Consider the following 20,800-nt stretch of genomic DNA (forward strand, 5'->3'; position numbering starts at 1 on the left):
ACAAATTCAAGTTAAGACTGTGCTCAGCACAGCGGAAGCTGTAAACAAAATGTACTAATCACTGCTTTCTGTTTTTATTTGTATTTCACATACTGTCTTAGCTTTTCTGGAACTGAAGTTTGTATAAGATGCCCCAAGTTTCCTGATGGGGCAGGGCGCATGAGTGTTAACTGAAGGAATGCGGCTTTAACTAACATATCTGTGTCAATTAGACTACTGAATACTTCTCACCATCCTGAGGACCTTCTGCAATCACCATAAAGTTCTGTAAAGTGTGTTTTAAAGCATCACTGCAGCAGGAAAAAAAAAACTCAATAGTTTAAAATCACACCCAGTTTTCACAAATGTAGTCTATCAGCCAAGATATGTTTTGTGTCTGAAATTTAGTTTTAGCACTGGAGCTACAAGGCTAATGTAGCTAACAAGTAATGGAAGATTATACCCCACCAATTAGCATGGTGCCTACTGTATGCCTAAATCATCTTACACTTCTATGACATACTGCTACATATTAACATGGATTACAGTACGTATTGCTCTGTTTAATAAATATGTACTGACTGATATTAGTTAAGGCAATTGGGGAACATTACACAAAATAGATTTTTTCTTTAAAGTTCTTTATGATTTTTCTTTGCCGGTTTTCTTTTTTAAAACCCATTCAAGGTGGAGGAGTACATGTACTGTGTTGAGAGGATATTTTTCAGATTAATCACTATTTTACCATTATCAACGTTACATATAAAAACTCAGAATAAGTGTAGGTTCACTTGTGGTTTTGAATAGTAAATAAAATGGCTATATATGTGTTGCAGATATTGTGAGCCCTGGTTCCCATCACCACCACTGTAAAGAAATCTGAGTCTCTAAAATGAACCGATTTTGCAACAAACCACTTTGAAAGACTTTCCATCTCCACCACTTGTTCAGAAATTCTGATCAAAGAAATCAAATTAAAAACAATGTGGAAGGCTGCATTTGTGTGGTTGGAGTCAAAGTTTGAGAAGGATGTGGAGTTCTAGACAATCTTTACCAATGATCTTTAGCAATGGAGGTGGGTCAGCAGGATTGAATGATAAAAGTCCTTGGTCAAGCTCACTATATTAGTAAAAAATGAGGACCCTTTCATGTTATTTTACGGGTTGACTGGAATAATGAAAAATAGAGGGCACATGAGTGAAACACAGCTGACTGTGCTTTTGGCATTGAAGCACGCTTCTTAACAGTAAATACAATGTATATAAATGTTGAAAATAAGTTAATACCTTTTCTACAGAGAACACACTAAAATAAAAACTGAAATTTAAACTTCACCATAGCTTTTGCACAGTTATTTTTTTTCTCCCAATATGTTACATTTAGCAAATAAACGGTAATTGTGCATTAAATGTGCAGAAGTGTGTTGTCTTTAAAGGATGTGTTCATTTATTTTCACTGAGAAAACAAAATTTGACCAGAGGTGTCCAAACATTGGCACACAACTGTATACAACTTTATAAGGCAAATTTTTCAACATTTTTTCAACAATCCAAGATTTTGTGCCAGTGCACATTTATATCTCTGTCGAGCCCAGCAGTAGAGCAGTAGTTGTGGACATCTGGTGAGCATATTAAGTAAACATCAGAGAGTAAATACTCCAGAATGCCAGATCCACCTTTATTAGCCAAACTTGCACAACTCTGTGAGAAAAGTGCTGATGGCCGCTGTGTGGCCGGCTTTGACCCACTTTACTCACACTGCCCACCACAGGACACTTACATAACTTCCTCTACGGAGGGAGCGTGAGCCACACACACTTTTTTAAACATGCTCCCACACACATACACATCGGGGCCAGACCGATACGTCACAGACTGACAGCAGAGAACCGTGACTTAGAGTCAGGCCTTCAGTTTGGGCCATATTTGTCAAAACTCGATCAAAACTGAGGGTAAAAAACACCTCTACGATAATGCTAATTTCGGATAGCCCCACTATGGAATTTCTAATGTGTGTTAGTGCTAAGCTAACTCTGTTGCCCTATTTTCTGGGCATTCTAGAAAAGCTTATACAATTAATTTCTTATATTAGATCTGAAGCTTGTAACAGACATTAACATAATGCTGTATTTGTCTTGTAGACATCGTAACCCCCTGGTTCCTATTACCACCACTGTAAAGAAATCTCTACACTGAACCATTTCAAATTGGTTCTAGCTGTTTCTGTCAATGCTACAGAAGCTTTAGCTTTCCCAGTTAAACAATAGTATTTTTCAGCAGGACTGTGCACTGCAGATACCTGCTTAAACATGATCGCAGAGCCTGCAAGTGTTTACGGGCCATGATGAGAGGTTTTGTGGCCGCTGGGTTTCCTTTCTGGCCTTTAGTCATGAGCTTTTTTTAATTAGCCATGAGAGAGTATGTGAAGTGTCCGTGCATTACGGAATCTCAGACAGCGAGAGAAAGCCTGCTGAGGATATTCCACTATTTTTAGCTTCAGCACAGTGACGTCAGACGTACAGCGCTATAAATATTCTCAACAAGACGGGATACAGTCTGAGTACTCTGCATTCAACAGCCTGGATAGGGAATCACATGACCATCTGATTTACTACACCTACACTCCACTTGGTCTACAGCCACACTTACACATCCTTAAAGGAGAATTCCACCAATTTTTCAAAATTTCTGAGATGTAAACAAAGCCATTCAGAGTGGTCTGAGGTCAAATGGTTCATTGTAGAGACTAATTTATTTACAATGGTGATAAAGTTTTCTTTGGGGAATCTATTGCCTTGTAAAGCCCTGCATGTATCCCTTCATATTAATGGATTTTAAGGCTAGAATCTTCTCAAAACTATCGTAAAACAATGTCTCTGATATCAGGCAGCATATTCATAACCATTTCATGTAATAACTTTCTATGAGGGAGCTTTTAAAGGTGGATGTCTGGTTCCTATCACCACCACTGTGAACAACTCTGACTTGGTAAGTTTCTCTAGAACGGAGCATTTCACACCAAACCACTCTTGACTTTGTTTAAATCTGCATTTAATTATGCAGAAAATTGTAACAATTTCTCTTGCTGCAAATATAGTTGATCGGCCAAGACATGTTTGGTCATGTTTGTCTGAAGTTCACTTCTTTAGTTTTAGCACTGGAGCTATGAGGCTAATGCAGCCAATAAGTACTGGAAGTTTATGTCTCACCAATTAGCATGGTGCTAACTTTGTCCCTAAATCATCACATACTTGCCTCAAACCATGTGGAACAGTTCAGTAATCTATATTAGAGTTGATTATGTAGTTTCTGACAGTGTATGACACACTTATCCATATGTGACAACATACATACATGACTAAAATGCTACCATTCTTTGCTAAGCTGGACTACTGTAGATGATGTTTATATATGACAGTATATCAGCAACCACATAAATCAACTCTATTAGAGATTTTTTTGAAGGTACATTCTGATCTTCAGTTATAGATGTTGGGTGTCCATAAGTAACCTGCTCTAAATGTATGTGTATGTTCATGTTTAAGGGTCAATCTAACCTAGAAAACCCACACACACACACACAGTAGACATAGGTGCAGCAACTGACCTCCAGCATCATTGGTCCGAGGGTATCTTTGTCAATAACACTTTGGCCTGTTGATGAAACATCTGCCTTCTGAACCTCCTCCTCATTGGCTGCAGCAGCTTTTTCTAGAGAGAGAGAGAGAGAGAGAGAGAGAGAGAGAGAGAGAGAGAGAGAGAGAGAGAGAGAGAGAGATTCATTTACAAGCTCCTGAACAATAAGTGAATCTGTAATCGATACGTTTGATATCTGAAGTTTGCTTCTTTAGTCTTAGCCATACAGCTCGGAATATAATGTAGCTAACAATAATGTGAATGAGCTCTGTTCTGTCTGGCGTTCCTGTAACGGCCAAATTCAAAAAAGACTGGGCTGACACACTCCTTATAACTTCAGTGTGCATGGGGGGCTAAACTGCTGTAGGCCGAAGAGGCCGGACCAGAGAAATAACACCATGCTTGTATTTAAACTCAGTATAAACTCTGTTGTAGTAACACTAGCATAGCAATACATGTAATATTTTTGTAATATTTCATTGTTATGTTTTAGATGGAAGAAGGTTAAAATCTTTCTCTGCGGCATCTATGCAGAAATAGACAAGTGAGCTTTAAGGGAGGTCATAAGCTGGCCCAATTCTACAGAGATGAATAAGTTGCACCTACTCCCTGCACACTTAACTCTGATTGGCTGCACCAGGATCTCTTGTTTTGATCACCAACAGTGGTTTCAATGAAACACGGTAAATGAGAGACACTCCATAGAGAGCCTCACATCTTTTCATTTACATGGGAGTGTGTGCATGATTGTGTGTGTGTGTGTGTGTGTGTGTGTGTGTGTGTGTATGGGTACACATTGATCAGTGCGATTGTGTTATATTTTGTGATGAATGGACCAATAGAAAAGATCCAAAGTACATGGAATAAAATCTTATACTGCATTAATATACATTAAAGTTAAAAATGTTTAAGCTGTGACTCTCTTGCAGTTGTTCACTCGTCCTCTTTACCAGCGTCGGGCTGCAGCTGTCCAGCCCCCAAAAATTGGGTCAATCCTATTGATTGGTAGAGTGTAAGAGCAAACAGAACACACTAAAGTTCAGCAGGAGATTCACAGCATTGGAACACTGACTAATTATACAGCATTTAAAATCATGGTAATCTAATGTAATATATCGTAGATATTTCTTGTGTGCATATCTGGTGATGTTGATGTATAAACATTTACAGAATGTAAAAACTGGGACTAAGCTGGATTAACTTTACAGAGAAATATAACAGTTACAAATGCAGTAGAATAAATAAAATGCAGATAATTTAGTGCAGTACATCCAATTATCTGTCTGATGCTCATATTTTTCTTCTTTGATTCTGATAAGGCATCTCTAAACAAACAAAAAAGCAAACAACCTCAGCTACAATTCCAAAATGTAATCAGCCTGTCTTTAGATACTATAACTTTTTCAGCTGCTGTATTGCAGTTTCCACCCATTTTTAGCAGACAGACAGTTTAATGTGAGATTCTGAGATTCAGTTTACTGTGAAATACATCACTAAGATCACAGATGAAAAAGTAGATCAGCTCACCACATTAATAAACGCAGTTTAATAAGCCATACGGCAATTTATGGCTTATTCGGAAAGCAGGTTTAAGAGGGAATATGTATTTCAGAGACTGTTTTTCTTTAGAAATGGAAATGAGACAGTTGTATCACTCGCAGCAGGGCAGATCTGATTTAAGATTCAGTGCTGACAGGCAGTAACAGGCTCCTCTTCATGAGAAATATTTGAACTAATTCCAGTCCTATCAAGTTTATTTTCTTATCCGCATATATATAAAATTCCTAGATGAAAAATAAAAGTTTGATCGCTTATATTTAACCAGAGGAAGTAAAGAAAAAAGAAAAGCGTACCACCTCCTACAGTCCTGGATAAAAACCAGTAGAGAGAGAATCAGAGTTGAAAGTATTTATCTGGACAGTACAACTACCAAAAAGCTTATTTTACAGCCAGAAACCAAACCACATCTCCTTTAGCAAAAATACTATGATATGGAGTACGTTCCTTATAGGAAAGTCTGCCCACTAGGCCTGTCAGGATCATGAAATTCAAGAGTCGTTTAGTAAAGAAAACGATTCCAAATATAGAACCATGAACACTCAAAGAATTCTTTGCATGAATAAAGGGCTCTTTCATCGTGTAGGGGGTTCTTCAGATTGATGGAGAGTGTGCTTAGAAGGTTATATACAGAACCTTTCAAAAAGGGTTCTATATAGCACCAAAAAGGGGTTTTCTATTGTTACGATGTCAAGCTTGTTATAACACAAGAGCCCATTTTGGTGCTATACAGAACGCTTTTCAAAAAGGTTCTATATAGAACAATCCACAGCACAATCAATCAATCTGAAGAACCATTTCACGATGCTAAAAAAACACAGCCTTGCAGAGTTGTTTGAGTGTTCATTATTATACATAGAACCATTTTCTTTATCGAAGAATCCTTGAAGAACCATCATTTTAAGTGTGTACAAGTCTAAAGCAGCTAGATTGGCTTAATAGCTGACATGCTTAGCCAGCTTTTAACTTTGCAGCTAACAAGAGAAGATGCACTGCACTGCATATACTGTGTACCGACAGTTACACAGTCAAGCAAAGTTCACATTTTTCTCGAGACTGTGAAAAACCCTAGTTCTGCAAGAATGCATGCCAAAATTACCATTAGCTATACTTGCTATTCCCACTATGCATAATGTTAAAACAAGAAGCTAGAAAAGTGATTTCTTATGTTTACATTTATTCAGCTCAAGCAGACTAATGAAAACGCATTAGGCTCATATTATGCTTGTTATAATAACATATGACTGAAATCTAATGACTGCAGAAAATACTTGCAGTCAGATTAAATAATTGGGACAGGCCTTTTGCCCACTCTTTGGCCATCTTGGCGAATGAAAAAAGTGCATCCAACAATAATGGAGCCTTCTGCATCTTTTATATGGTGATAGGAGCCCCCCCCCCTTTTTTTTTACACTCAGCATTTTGGCCTGCCATCCTGTTAATCCTGTTAATGTAGCAACAATACAAAATAAATTTAAAGTCCAAAATTCAAATGGGGCAAAAAGGACTGTGTGGACGTTCCCGAGGCGGTGGCATAGTCATGACGATGTAAACAACCCCACTACAGCAAGTGAGGCCTAAATGTACATTTTTAAAATAGTTAATTATTTCAATATGCCTTTGTCAAATACTGTAAGTAAATGTAATCAACAAAAAATACTGAGAGAGAGGGAAAGTGAGCGAGAGTCTGACAGACGGCAGCCGCTGCTGAGTGAGTTTGCATCACATTGTTCACCATTACATAACACTGAGCTCACTGAGTCACAAACAACCCCCGGAGTTTGCCTGACTCATCAGCCTGCGTCTGTACAGCAACACAAATGCACACCAGAGAGGCTGCCACCATTCACAACCATTCACAACATGCACTGCAGCTTCACTATCAGGGCAAAAAAACATATAATTAGATTTTTCTGACCAATATAGTGACATTATAGTGATTTAAACAGTGACTATATTTGACAAAACAAGGCTGTATTTTGGGCCAAAAACGACCAGAATATCAATGCAGTAAAAACCAGGGACAGGCTTTTGACAAATCAGAGACAGCCTTCTGACCAACAACAGCTGTGCTTCTGACCAATCACGGAAAGCCTACTGACCAATCAGAGGAGCTTTCTGACTGATCAAGGCTGAGATTCTGACCAATCAGGGGCAGGCTTATGAGTGATCAGACCAAACAACCTAACTAAAGTGTCCTACATGTAATACTAGTAAAAAGGAGGTAAAGGGGATAAAACCTCACCTTGCTCCTTTATCTGACGAATCTGCTTCACAGTTTCTTTCAGGATTGCACATTTATCAGGCTTAACATTGAAGTTGTCAATGTCGTTAATATTGGCGAAGATCAGCTCGGCGAGCTCCTCGATGTATTTATTTTCATGCTCCCGGTTTCGTTTCTCCGTGCTCCGCTTCGGGCTGAGGAGACAAAAACAATAAAATGAGAAAGGAGGAGATTCACAATAAAAACAGTTAACAAAAGTGTTTGGGAACAGTACTAAAGAGTTGATGTTTGCTTGTTCTTCAGGCATTTACTCTGACGGACGTGAAGGAAAGTGCAGGGTTAAACTGTGTTTGATTAAATTAAACCCTGGTCTGATCACCCTGTTAGTGCATTTTGTTACGACAAGATAGAACACCACCACTTAGCGGATGTGAGGACGGCGCTCTCGTCCCGCTTCCAAACTCTCACACAACAGTCTTACTATAGCTTGCGTTACATAAATTCATTAACATTTCGATCATACTGAGTATCTTTCCATGGTTACTCAGTTAACGCAGAGAGGAAATGGGCTGATGCAGGTAGAGGAACCTTGCTCATCCTATCCAGTGAAATCAGGGTCATTTGTGCTTTTATTCCAGCGCAAGTGTCAGGCGAGAATGCTAAAAATAGCTATTAAAGAGAACCCAACCACACACTGAGCCTTATCTAGCTCAACTACAGGTTCTGTTTGGAAGCTCCTGCCAGAGCTTCACAAACTAATACAGCTCCAGTCTGAAATCTATATCCACCTGACTGGCTGTTTCTCCATATACAGAAGAACAGCTGCACAATTTTGCAAAGTCACTGCTTTTCAAGACCTCAACAAATATGTACAGCATTGCACGAGACAAGCTCTAATATGGCACGTGTTTTACTTAAATACATTGCTAATCAAATGTTTGACATTTGTATTTGTGTGATACATAAAACTGTGCCTTTAAAAGGCCTGCAAAACTATTTATCTGTGTTTCTGCAGGTACAAAAACTTACCATTAGAATACACAAAAATAAACAAATATAGTAATCAGTAGTTAGAAGGTGTTTTTAGTACACTAAGAAGAACACAGGTTTGTTCAATACCATCAGCAGCACCTGACTTAATTTAATGAAGTATTGATTAGAAACCCAGGTATTAGACGGTAACTGTTAAACTAACACACAGAACAATCATAATGGATTACTAATGTGTTCATGGATCATTCTACCACACCGGTTCAAAGTCATTTCAGACTTTTATCTGACTTGGACTTTAGACTAAAACCCTTTTAGTTTTTGTTACTACCAAATCAATCATAACATTTTACCAAATGTTTCAGTGGGAATAAATTTTAGCTAAAACACTAACCAATACGTTACTAAGAAACACAGCTTTGAACATACAAAACCATAATATTTTAAAACATGTTTACTGACAATTGTTGTGACAATTTTTAATACAACAAACTGACTTTTAGACTTTTGGACACATTTACTAATGATTTAATAAATCATAGATCACAACGCTTACAAATATCTATGATCAGAATACTTAATATTTTTTCTAGAAAGTTTTATTATAACTTTTTTTTTTCTGTGGGACTGCAGTTTAAACTACTCTGTTGAACGGTCCTTATATTTTAACATACTGAAGAACTTTTGCTGAACTTTCTTTAGTCACTGTATTATTCCACCTGTGTTACTTCATGTTTTTGATACTACACTGTTAGTATAAAATGTGCAAAAAACATGAAATATAAAAGAAACCCGTCCTCAGTAGGTCTGTCCAAACTTTCTGCTACTGTAGACGCTGAAACTGATCATCATTAAAACAACTCAAGATGCTAGCTGATGATGATGCACTTGTCCTTATCATTTACCTAATCAGACACTTACCTGGGGCCCAGCAGATCCGAGGAGCATTCTTTGCGTTTCTGAGACTCCACCCTAGCAGGGTCTGACGAGTTCTCTCCTACACCGCTCATTTTCAACACATATCAGCAACTGCAGAGAAAATACAAACACCGATGTTAGGAAACATCTCAGATTAACGAAGATCTCCATATGACCACAGCTGTAAGAGAAGCTTGTTTTTCAGTAACAGTACATTTATTATATTTATATCTATTTTAAAAGGCATCTCACAGTGGAAACATGCATTGTGGTCTGACGGGTAAATCTTTCAGACTGTTGATGGAATTAATGGATGTTGTGTTCTCTGGGCTGAAGAAGAAAAGGACCATTCAGACTGTTACCAGCATAAAGTTAGGGTCTGTTATGGTATGAGATGTCAGCGTTTGTCACAGTAGGGGAGGCGGACTGGTGGGTAACCTGCACATCTGTGAAAGCACCACTAATGCTGCAAGATACATACACACGTTGGAGCAGCACATGCTGCCTTCTAGGCACCATCTTTTTCAGGGACGTCCATGCTTATGTCAACATGACGACAGAAAGAAATATTCTGCATGTATTACAACAGCTTGGCTGCGTAATCAGAAAGTGCGAAGACTTGTTTAACAGAAGAATGGCAAAAAATTCCACTTTCAAAATTCCTTCAACCCCCAAAATTTGTTAGGTGCTGTTAAAAGGAAAGGTAATGTAACACAGTGGTAAACATGCTCTTGTCCCAACTTTTTTTGGAAAATGTGGAAGGCATCATATTTGGAATGAGCATATCTATGCAAAAAAAATTATACTTAATTTTGTTTATATTTGGACAAGTGGGTTTTTTATGAAACTCGAGGACTCTTTTTGGAATTGTACGCACAAGAGCACAACTTGTTCTTTCTGGCTTTTCTGGAGTTGATTTGGACTCTCAACTCATCGGCTCCACTTAATTTTAACACATAGTGCTAGATCAGCTGACAAACAACTCGATTAGCTACAGCATACAAATGTGTTTGTTAGGCTACGTTCACATTACAAGCCTCATCGTTCAATTCAATCTTTTTTTTTTTTAATCCGATCTTTTTAATGTGATGGTTCACATGTGTATGAAAAAAAAGAAGAATTTCGATCTTAAAGTTCTTATTAAGGCCACAAATCAGACATGTATCTGATTTAGTAGCACATACGAAAGTGGTTCAGGTCGGATTTGAAAAGATCTAATTTGTGTTTCCACAAAGCATGCCACCTTTCTTTTTTCCCCCACTGCGCACGCATCACTGTTCAGCATTAACAAGGCAGCAGCGTGTAATCTGAAGTTAGCGGCAGTAACTGCTCCAAAAGCAATGCATCAGACCGTTTTGCTCACTTTCGTCTCGCTCTAATAACGTACAGCTGAGAGTTGCTCTGTGTGAATTATTTTTGTAACAAAGGCTTGTTCTGCTGGTTTGTTTGTTGTTCATGATGACAGTGATTCAGTTGTATGACATTATTGATTACTATGTGCACATGCGGGCTGTTTTAGGATACAGTTTCACTTTAATTGCAGATTTGAGTCACTTTCCTACACAAATGAGTTAAAAAGATTGTATCTAAGCAAAACTTTGAACTGAGCAAAGAGGCTTGAGGTCTGTAATTGCCTTACGTTTAAACTATGCATATGAAATTCAGGCTCAGGTAAGGAAATGTATGTTTGTTAACTTGGGCTAATAAGATGTGATAAATGTAAATAAGGGCAATTCATTACGTTACGGTCATATCTGTTACGTTAGGGTGCGTTGCTCCTTGTTTTTATAAAACGCAGTGCTGAGTCTGATGTTTTCATAGGTTGTGTCTGTGTTTTGAGGTTTGTCGGTTAACGATTAATCGCTGACTAATAACGATTGATTATCGGTCAAAAGAATTCTCCAAAATTTGAGTAATAACTACTTGTTTGCGATTAACCAGTCATTCACTCACAGTGCAAAGGGTAACAGGAGTGGTTTTAATATGACTGTGACAATTTGCAAATTAGTATTTTTTGTCATCACAACAGTAACTGAAATCATGTTCAGTGTTTACTTGCCAATGGAAGAGTGAAGATGAGTGTTAAAACTCTCCCACAGAGTGACTCACTGCACCGTGTAGTGTAAAACTCACATATTGTGAGTGGTCGTGCACTGAATGATTCACTGGATAGTCTCCAGTGACAGTGACTAAACCTCTAACTGAGTCATTTCAACTCCAGCAGAATGGCTCTTTACAGCCAACATTAAAGCCTGGACTAAAGGAACATCTCAGACCCTGTTTACACTTAAAAATGCAAGGCGAGTGTACTGGACACTTACATTCAGGAGCTTGTACAGAATGTAACTGCTGCTCCATTTAAGGTGGAACAAAAACAAAAAGCTGCAGAATAAGAAGTCAAATTCTGCATAAGAAATTCAGCCAATCAATCATCCAACAATTAGCACTGTTTTTGCAGAGGCTGCCGGACTAGTGTTAGAAAGCAACACTGACAGGTTTATTTATACAATGTTGAGCTTTGCCTTAACTATTTTAAGGAATAAAAATTATTTCAGAATTACGTCTATTGTTAAAGATCATTCTTCTTAAAAGGCAAAGGGACATTAAGCCACTCCACCTACAAAAATGAGCTTACTTCTAAAATATACATTTCACGTCACTAACGCTTTTACAATAATGACTACTGATTAATATTACATGCTTTGCTGTAACAACTTAACACTATTCAGTTAAAACACCTCACAAATAATAGGCTTTAATTAAAAGAGAAGAGTTCGGGGTCGTGCTCAGAGGTCACATGCTGATGGTGAAGATGTGGGTTTAAGGCTGGGAGGCAGAAACAGAGTTGAAGAACCAGAGAGGAATGAAAAAATAGAGCAAAGGAAAACACGATTCAATTATAATCTACAATAGGTCTGATCTCGAGAGAGAGAGAGAGAGAGAGAGAGAGAGAGAGAGAGAGAGAGAGAGAGAGAGAAATGAAAGTCACAGAGAAATCAAAAGCACAAGAGACAGAAAGCCAGAGAGAGAGAGGCAGAGAGAGAGAGAGGGAGATGAAAGTGAGAGAGAAAGCAAGAGAAAAAAAGGACAGAGAGAGAGAGAGAGAGAGAGAGAGAGAGAGAGAGAGATATTTGTATTGTACATCATGAAGTGTTTGTACAGACTGTTAAGTGAGCAGGTAATTTATTTGTTTATTTACTTAATTCAGGACACAGTGGGTCAAAAACTTAAAAACCAGCTAAAAAAATTAAAACTGGTTTACATAAATCATTTAAAATAATTTACTAATTACTTAAATGTTTACAGTTTGCATCTACAGAATCCAGCATCTTCGACAGAAGAGAACAGCTGATCAACCAACACAATGAATTCCATTATTCCTAGTTATTCATTGGTCTTTGTCTGTGGATCGTTAAAGTTTCTCATTTAATAAACTGAGTGTACACGTTCGCGGGGACTTTCTGCTTCTGTTGTTTTGCTGTATTAAGTGTTTTGACGTTTTCAGGTGCTGTCAAACCTGTAAAGGAGAAGCTCTTGGGCATCTTGATGCTTTACATGAACAGAGATTATAAATCCATGTCTAACGTTCCTCGTAGAAACCATGAAATAGTTCCACACGGCCAATATTTTCACTGTTGATGTGTTATGCTAACTGGTGCAAAAACAGTATTTTGAAATCACTTTCTTATTTCCATTAAAATTATTTGTAAAGTCTTAGATAATGATACTTTGTGTCATTCTGTTTAATCTTTTGGGTTTTATTGCGGCAGAAGTTTCAGCCGAGTACTGAAAGTGACCATTTTCAGTGGCCAAAATTTTGGCACATCTCTAGTTTCTCGTGAGAATGTTCAACTTTAAAGGCGCCCATATAACAGAAATCTGAGATTTCTTTGCTTTTTTTGTAAATAAGATGCAGTATGCTGTTAAAGTTTTAAAACATATCAATCCACTCAGCCTATAGCGGTTCAGCCCCACCCATTCACACTTATGTTATAAGGAGTGTTTCAGTCTGGACGCTTTTTGATTGAGACAAAATACAGGGCAGCTAATTAAAACAGAGCCGATTTACACAGAAGATAAAGAGAGGTTGGAAAATGGTCATGTAAAAATTAATTACAAGTGTTTTAGTACATAAAACCACACAAATTCTGTGAGAGGACAAATAAAAGTGCAAGAAAGATGAAGGATATGAACCTTTTAGCATTTACCATGATCTGGTGATGCTGTACTTGATACAGTAATGCCAATAAAGCTACTTTGAATATAATATTACAACTGCTCCAGCAAGCAGTGCCACCCTCCTCACTCCTCCAGGGCTAAATGAGTGATTATTAATAATTCAGGGAGAAATGCTCTTTAATAACTGAACGCTGGGTTAAAGCAGACGGTAATGGACTCGGAGCAGCAGAGACAGTCAAAAGAACTTCGCCTGCTTTATGGACGACAAATAGGTCACCAGAGAGAGAGAGAGAGACAGAGAGAGAGAGAGCACGAGAGAAAGAGAGCAAGTGAGAGAGCGCACAAGAGGGAGTGAGGAAGAGCAGGAGAGCAAAAGAGAGAGACAGTGACAGCAAGAAGGAAAAAGAGAGCAAGCGAGAGAGCACAACAGCGAGAGATAGAGAGAGAGAAGGTAAGCAAGGCGAGAGAGAGCAAGAGAGTGAGAGCACAATAGCAAGTGAGCTAGAGAGTGAGAGCAAGAGACAGCAACAGAGAGAGAGAGCAAGCAAGAGAGAGAGCGAGAGAGAGAGAGAGAGAGAGAGAGAGGGAGAGAGCGCAATAGCGAGTGAGCAAGCGAGAGAGTGAGCAAGGGTGAGTGAGAGCAAGAGAGAGTGAGAGGGAGGATACTGTATATGTATACACTTGGTCAAAAACACCTTCCAATACAGATTGGAACAAATTAATTACTTAAATATTTAACTGAGAAAAAATTAAAGATATCAGTATTTTGACCTATTTGTGGTGCATGTATGCCAACACCTTAAACCCTAAAGGCCTCATTCCTCACGCCCAGGACTACAGAATGCATTAGTTTCATATTAGAATCTGAATAATGTATAGTGGATACTAAAGTAAAGTATCTCAGACAAGAGACTGCCAATTTGTATCCATTTTATGTAGTAACTCTTTGTGAGGGAGCTTCTAGAGGTGGACATCTGGTTCCTGTCACCACCACTGTGAACAATTCTGACTCTTAAGTTTCTGTAGAACAGAGCATTTCACACCAAACCACTCTCAATGACTATTTTTATATCCATTTAATTAAGCAGAAATTTAGAAAACTGGGTGGAGTTCCCCTGCAAAGTGCTGAGTATGTGCTGTAACGTAGTGAGTGGTACAGCAGGTCTGATCTGCTCTCTGCTCTGAGCTGAGTTTTATCTGCAGTGTGAGCTAAGTAGGTGGAGACACAACACACACACACGCATTACGTAAGGCAGTGCAGCCTGGCTTTTGGCAGGGGGGTGGGGGTTGAGCTGAGCGTGTATGTGTGTCGCTATCGGATCCCCGCTGGATTGCTGTGTCCTACTTTGACCAAATGACAGAGAGGGAAACGAAAGCAGCACTGAGAGCAGAGCAGCGTCCACCGGCCCTTAACAAACACAAAGACCTGCACAAATAATTACCCAAAAAACAATCAATTACTTTCAGATACAGGAGTAATCTAAAGAGACAGTTCAGCCACAAACCAATTTATGGAAATCAACTGAAGGCTTCCCACTCTTTTTAGGAAATCATTTTCTAGAACTATTTCCCTGACTTACACACTGACCGGCCTCTTCATTAAGTACACCTCCTTGTATCTACACCCTTGTCTGTTTGATCAGCTCCACGTACCATACAGGTGCACTTCACAGTTCTACAATTACAGACAGTAGTCCATCTGTTTCTCTGCATACTCTCTTAGCCCCCTTTTGCCTTGTTCTTCAATGGTCAGAATTCCACACAGGACCACCACAGAGCAGGTATTATTAGGGTTGTGCTAGTGTGTGTTGCGCTGGTATGAGTGAGTCAGACACAGCAGTGTTGCTGGAGTTTTTAGGTACTGTGTCCACTTACTGTCCACTGTGTTAGACATATCTGCCGTGTTGGTCCACCTTGTAGATGTAAAGTCAGAGGTGATGGCTTATCTTCTATCTTCTGCTACACAGTTTGTGTTGGTCATCCCCTAGTCTTCTATCAGTGGTCACAAGATGCTGTCCAAAGGATACTGTTGGCTGGATATATTTTGGTGAACTTTTCTCAGTCCAGGAATGACACTGAGGTGTTTAAAAACTCCAGCAGCACTGCTATATCACTGCAGTGCTGAGAAAGATCCACTACCCAAATAATACCTGCTCTGTGGTGGTCCTATTGGGGTCCGGGCCATTGAAAAACAAGATAAAAGGTGGCTTAGCAAGTATGCAAATAAACAGATGGGCTGCAGTCCAGTTAAAGTAAATAATACGACCCCTTAATGATATCAGGGACGGGCATCGGTCAAATTTGATGTTCACATTTTTAAGGCTTTATTACAAAAATGTTTTAATAATACCTCCCACCCCAACCCAAAATAAACAAACACACACACACTCAGGAGACACTCAGCATTGCTATGCTGAGGCCTAGCAAGTTTATTTAAATAATACCTTTCATACACTGCAGTCATTCATAGCGCTTCACAAACAAGAAGATATGAAGAGAATACAAATTAAAATATAAAAAGATGGAGAATAAAAGAAATTCTAGCGCTCTTCTAATGCTCTGTCAATGGGTTCCATTTAAGAGCAGCACAGTAAGTAAAACCTAGACCACAAGTCCACAGTAAATGACAGAAGGCTTGAAATGTACACACAGAAAGATGTCAATCTAAAGTTATTAAAATAAACAGAGACGTTCTAATCATCTGTTGTCACCTCAGCTAATGTTACTGGCCTAGCCACATAGTAATTCATCTTGCATCTTTAGGGCCTTTTTACATGTCACATTAACAGGTATTTCGTGTCCTGATAGCATCTGGATAAGCTTTGGCTGGAGTCCATTTACACCTTTCACTAAAATGTGTCTCAGGTGCAACCAGACGAGATCCGGTTTTTACACAACAACACGTCATTTCTGTTTTACTTGCGTTAGCTTTTTTCCCCAGTTATATGAGTATGATATGAGTCGAAAAGCTCAGCTTAGACACTTTCCTTGGCCCAGAGTGAGAAAAGCCTGCTGATTTGGGGAACTCCAGCCTTGCGTGTCCTCTGTCTTCTAATTTATTGTTCTAACACAGATAGTCGTAACTATGATCAAAATTTTAGTGAGGCCCATCCTGACGAAAAGTGCCCTACATCTCATATAAACTAACAGTCGAATGTGTATTACACCATATACAATTTCTCTTTATTTTTTTCTTAACCAAGTCATTGTTCCTTTTTATCCATCCATAATTATCTTTCCATAAACAGATTTGCATTTCCATTCAAGTAACTGTGAACGGATATGAAAAATTCCGTTTACACTCCGTCTCTGATCTTCTGAATGCAGTTTGAGTGATATGATCGCAAACCGATCACAAGGTGTCCAGTGTTTACACCTAACTTTTTATGTGGTCAAGAGAAATCTGAACATGATCTGATCAGCGAAAACATGGTGTAAACAGGCCCTTATTCTGGAAAGCAGTTTTTTGGGACGAGTTAGTTATCTGATACCAAACCTGCTTTTTTTGAAAGTTTCATTCCATTAAATCTATATGAGTAGAGAGTAAAATAATGTTTAGTATGATGTTTATCGGAGCTATTCTATGTGCTAAAGCTGAGCTCTGTATTATCTGCTTTGTGGTGTAGAGCTTCTTGTCCAATGTGCAGCTTCTTGTCGTGTGCGCAGTAGCCTTTAGTCGGTTGCAGTAACCTTTGTTTCCTTCACTGTACTAGAGCCTCCGACCAAAACATAAGACACAGCTCTACACTGCCCTGGTGCAGACCAATGAAGACCATAATCAATGAAGCTGGTCTAGACAGCCTCATTGATTATAATGGAAGCATTTTGGTTTTGTCGTTGACGCTCGCTCGTGCTGCTTGTTAGGACACGCCGTAATGCAACTGCATTGTTTAAACATCAAAACTTGCAAATCTCCACCTATCAACACCTCACTCCAGCACTCTGCCTACCTTCCAGCCCAGTTAATAAGCTTTTCTTCCCTTTTCCTCTCTTTTCTTTGTTCAGTTTTTGTTCAAAATATTACAAAAATATCATGAATCAAACTGTGGGTCGTTACACTTCTATGATTTACTATTTCTTTTTAAACTTTCATGACTATTCGAATATTCAAACATTCTGACTCGCCCCTAAGTGATCTACTGACACACTCAATCACAAACCATTGCTCAGCCAATCATCACTTCAACTATGCAGCTGTACTACAATAATAGAAGTGAATGTCTCCCAGGAGTCCACATGCGATGCTGAAGCTTTTAAACTACAATACGTATGAATGGGGATTTAACAGCTAAAAATATGCTAAAATATGCTAAAATATTCAACCTTGACAGCTTAACAGCCCAACTATAAACTTTTCCAGGCCTACATTAACATTTCCAGAACATTCTCAGTTTTTTTTTTCATTTTCTGGGTGTTTTCCATGACTGGTCTATACATTTCTAGGTTTTCCAGTTTTCCCAGGACATATGGGAACCCTGAATTACACTGGCATGTTGGCCATATAGTTTTACATTTACATGAGCGGTTTATGCTCATTCTTTACTGTTTCACAATACTGAAAAGAACACCATCATTGTCCACTATTAATTTAAAGGGCATGTATTACTGAAAAAAAAATTGTAAAGAGCTGAATGTAGTATGTAAAAATTCTTGGTTTCAAAAAATATGGACATACAGTTCATATATGGAAACAAGTTCATTTTGAATTCATTGTTTGTGAGGTCACCTGCATATTCAGTCTACAGCAGATTTATCTCTGCACATTCACACTGACGTTACAAAGAGTTTGTCAATCTGGACTGATTTGTGATGGAAGCACAATACAGTAAATACAATATATATATAAAGGCACAGTAACAAAAACAGGATTAAGTGAGGCTGGAAAACGTTCATGTAAAAATGAATGGAGCATAAAATCACTAATGTTCTAAAGTGACTTTAAAGAAAAAAAATATATACAAGAAAAATGAAGGATATGGGCCCTTTAACCCTACCTTAGCTGTCTAAAAGAATGGGGTGGACGCGCAGAGTTGATTACAAGTGGCTTCACAGGGCTATTAGCTGCAATCTGATTCGCTGATGGAGCGTCAACACCGACAGAATGAGCCAAAGTGCAACAGATTCTGGACTCCAAACGCTGCAGTCAAGACTCACAGAGAGTTCAGGGGAGTAAAGTGAACACATTTTCTGAACGACACTCAACACTAAAACCCTGGAACTGGGCTGCTCCCACCCTGCGGGCATCTAAACACTTCAGATCAAGACTAAATACTAACCAGCTCCACACTGCTGCACTGCCAAAGTCATGTTTACTGTTGTAATAAAAAAAAAAAACAAAAAACAGGAGTTTTAATACTGCAGATAAGATCTAAATAACAGTGGGCGTGAGTACACTTACAGCAAACAAAGATCCTTTTTTCTCTCCTTAATGGAGCTCCATTCATTCACTTCCTTCTCTGTGGAAGGATGGCAGAGCAAAGCTAAAATATAGGAGTCCAAATCCTCCATCCAAACAGTCTCTGACAAGTTCTAACAGTTAGCAGATGTCCTGCAGGCAGCATGCTCCATTCACTTCAACAAAAATGTCCTCAGAGGTAAAGAAGCTCAGAATGGGCATACTAATGCTACTGCTACTGACATAAAAACCATTAAATAAACCAAAGACAAAAACAAAAAAAGTAGCAGCATGGCAGGATTAGAAATGGGACAATATGAAAACATCCCATAATAATATCAGTGATCAAAAACATCAGTTTATTCGTTTCTGTTGAAATAGACTGAAAATGTTCAGAAAGTACTGTTTAATTCTAAGGGATGAAGAGAGGTTGGAAAATGAAAATGTATAAAATGAATGATGACTGTTTTTGGTGCATAAAACCACATACATCTAAAAACAAAGGTTCATGACTTTTGGGCTTTAGTTTGCAAAATTGGCACCACAACAAAAACAAACAAAATTGACATGAAGCGCACCAAGGAAATGGTTCAATTTTACGAGCTTGCTGGTTGCACTAGTTGCTAGTTAAACTGCGTTGATTTCTGTATAAATCTGATTTTTGGTGAACTGCTCCTTTAAAGACCATGGTGGCTACAGAGCAACAGGCCAGAGGAAGCACTCATATGGAGCATTAATTATTTACAGAATTAGCAAGTGAGCAGCACAGCCAGGCCCAGACTGAGCACTGTTACTGCTGCGCTCTACTGTAACTCAGCCAAGCAGCACCGTGGAGGAGAAAATAACATACATGTACATCTGTCACTCCCTCAGAACATGAGCACCACATTAGGTCTCCAGCTCAAATACAGCTTTATTATACAGCTGGCTGTTAATGAGGACTGCAGGAAGAATGGACTGGAAACGTCCTCTGCAGGAAAGAAGGAGCCATCTGTAGTCACATGACTACATGACTGATAAATATAGTGCTGGGCGATTTTCACGATTAATTCGGTTCATTCGAATTAACGTTTTCACACGATGTTAGAAACGTGACAATCGAGTTTGTACATGTATACATTGCTTGTACTTTAATTAAAATACCAACAAAAGCTATTCAAATTTTCAAGACATACGAAAAACGCATATTAAATAAAAAAACTCCGCCTCTTACAGGTCTGCGCGGTAGGGGGGAAAAAAAAAAACAACAACAAAATAAACACCCCCAAGATGGAGGCCGGCAGCGCTTCGCAGGGGCGTGAGCTCGTACCAAAGAAAGGTGGAAACATCAGTTCAGTGGTGTGGAACTGGTTCGGATTTGAAAAGTCAGATGCTGAACAAATTCATGTAAAGTGTAAGTTGTGTCGAAAGACAGTTGCAACCAAATGTAGCAGTTTGACGAATCTGTTCCAGCACTTACGACACAAACACCCAGTGGAATGGGAGCAATGACTGAAAGAATGCGATGAAAATGAGCGAGTTTTCAGTGCGGCTGGGAACGTTAAGGCCTCAGTATATTTCTCGCGAAACGAAATTCTCGAAGGTTGTGTGAAGCCGAAAGCGCCTTCGCGAGCTTATAAGCTCGCATACTTTCTGTGGTTTCGTGTTGCTCCACGTGACACTATGACATTTTATGATGAATTTCATGACTGCTGGAAAACGATTCTTTCACTGTTCCAACTATGGCCACGTCTGTGTTCAGAATACTGCCACCATTTAAGGTGGAACGGGAAAACTCAAACAAGAAACTGGTGAATACAAAGCCAACTTCAGCCTCGTCCTCTTGTGAACCTGAATATAAGATAACCTGTATGTTTTGGTGCTCAGTACTAGTCAGTACTACCGAATAACAGACTTAGCATCGTACATTTAGGAGGTATTCAT

The 20,800-nt window shown here is 38.8% G+C and overlaps 1 protein-coding gene across 1 annotated transcript in view; it reads right to left on the reverse strand.

Moving 5' to 3' along the window:
* Nucleotides 1–20,800, reverse strand: part of ncoa2 (nuclear receptor coactivator 2) — a 109,114-nt gene that overhangs the window by 38,586 nt on the left and 49,728 nt on the right. The window contains 3 exon segments of the mRNA XM_036558537.1: nucleotides 3,586–3,689; nucleotides 7,417–7,589; nucleotides 9,307–9,414. Coding sequence (XP_036414430.1) covers nucleotides 3,586–3,689; nucleotides 7,417–7,589; nucleotides 9,307–9,395 — 366 coding nt within the window. The 5' untranslated portion in view covers nucleotides 9,396–9,414.

The sequence above is a fragment of the Colossoma macropomum genome, unplaced genomic scaffold (genome assembly GCF_904425465.1).
Source record: "Colossoma macropomum unplaced genomic scaffold, Colossoma_macropomum, whole genome shotgun sequence".
Classification (NCBI taxonomy): Eukaryota; Metazoa; Chordata; class Actinopteri; order Characiformes; family Serrasalmidae; genus Colossoma; species Colossoma macropomum.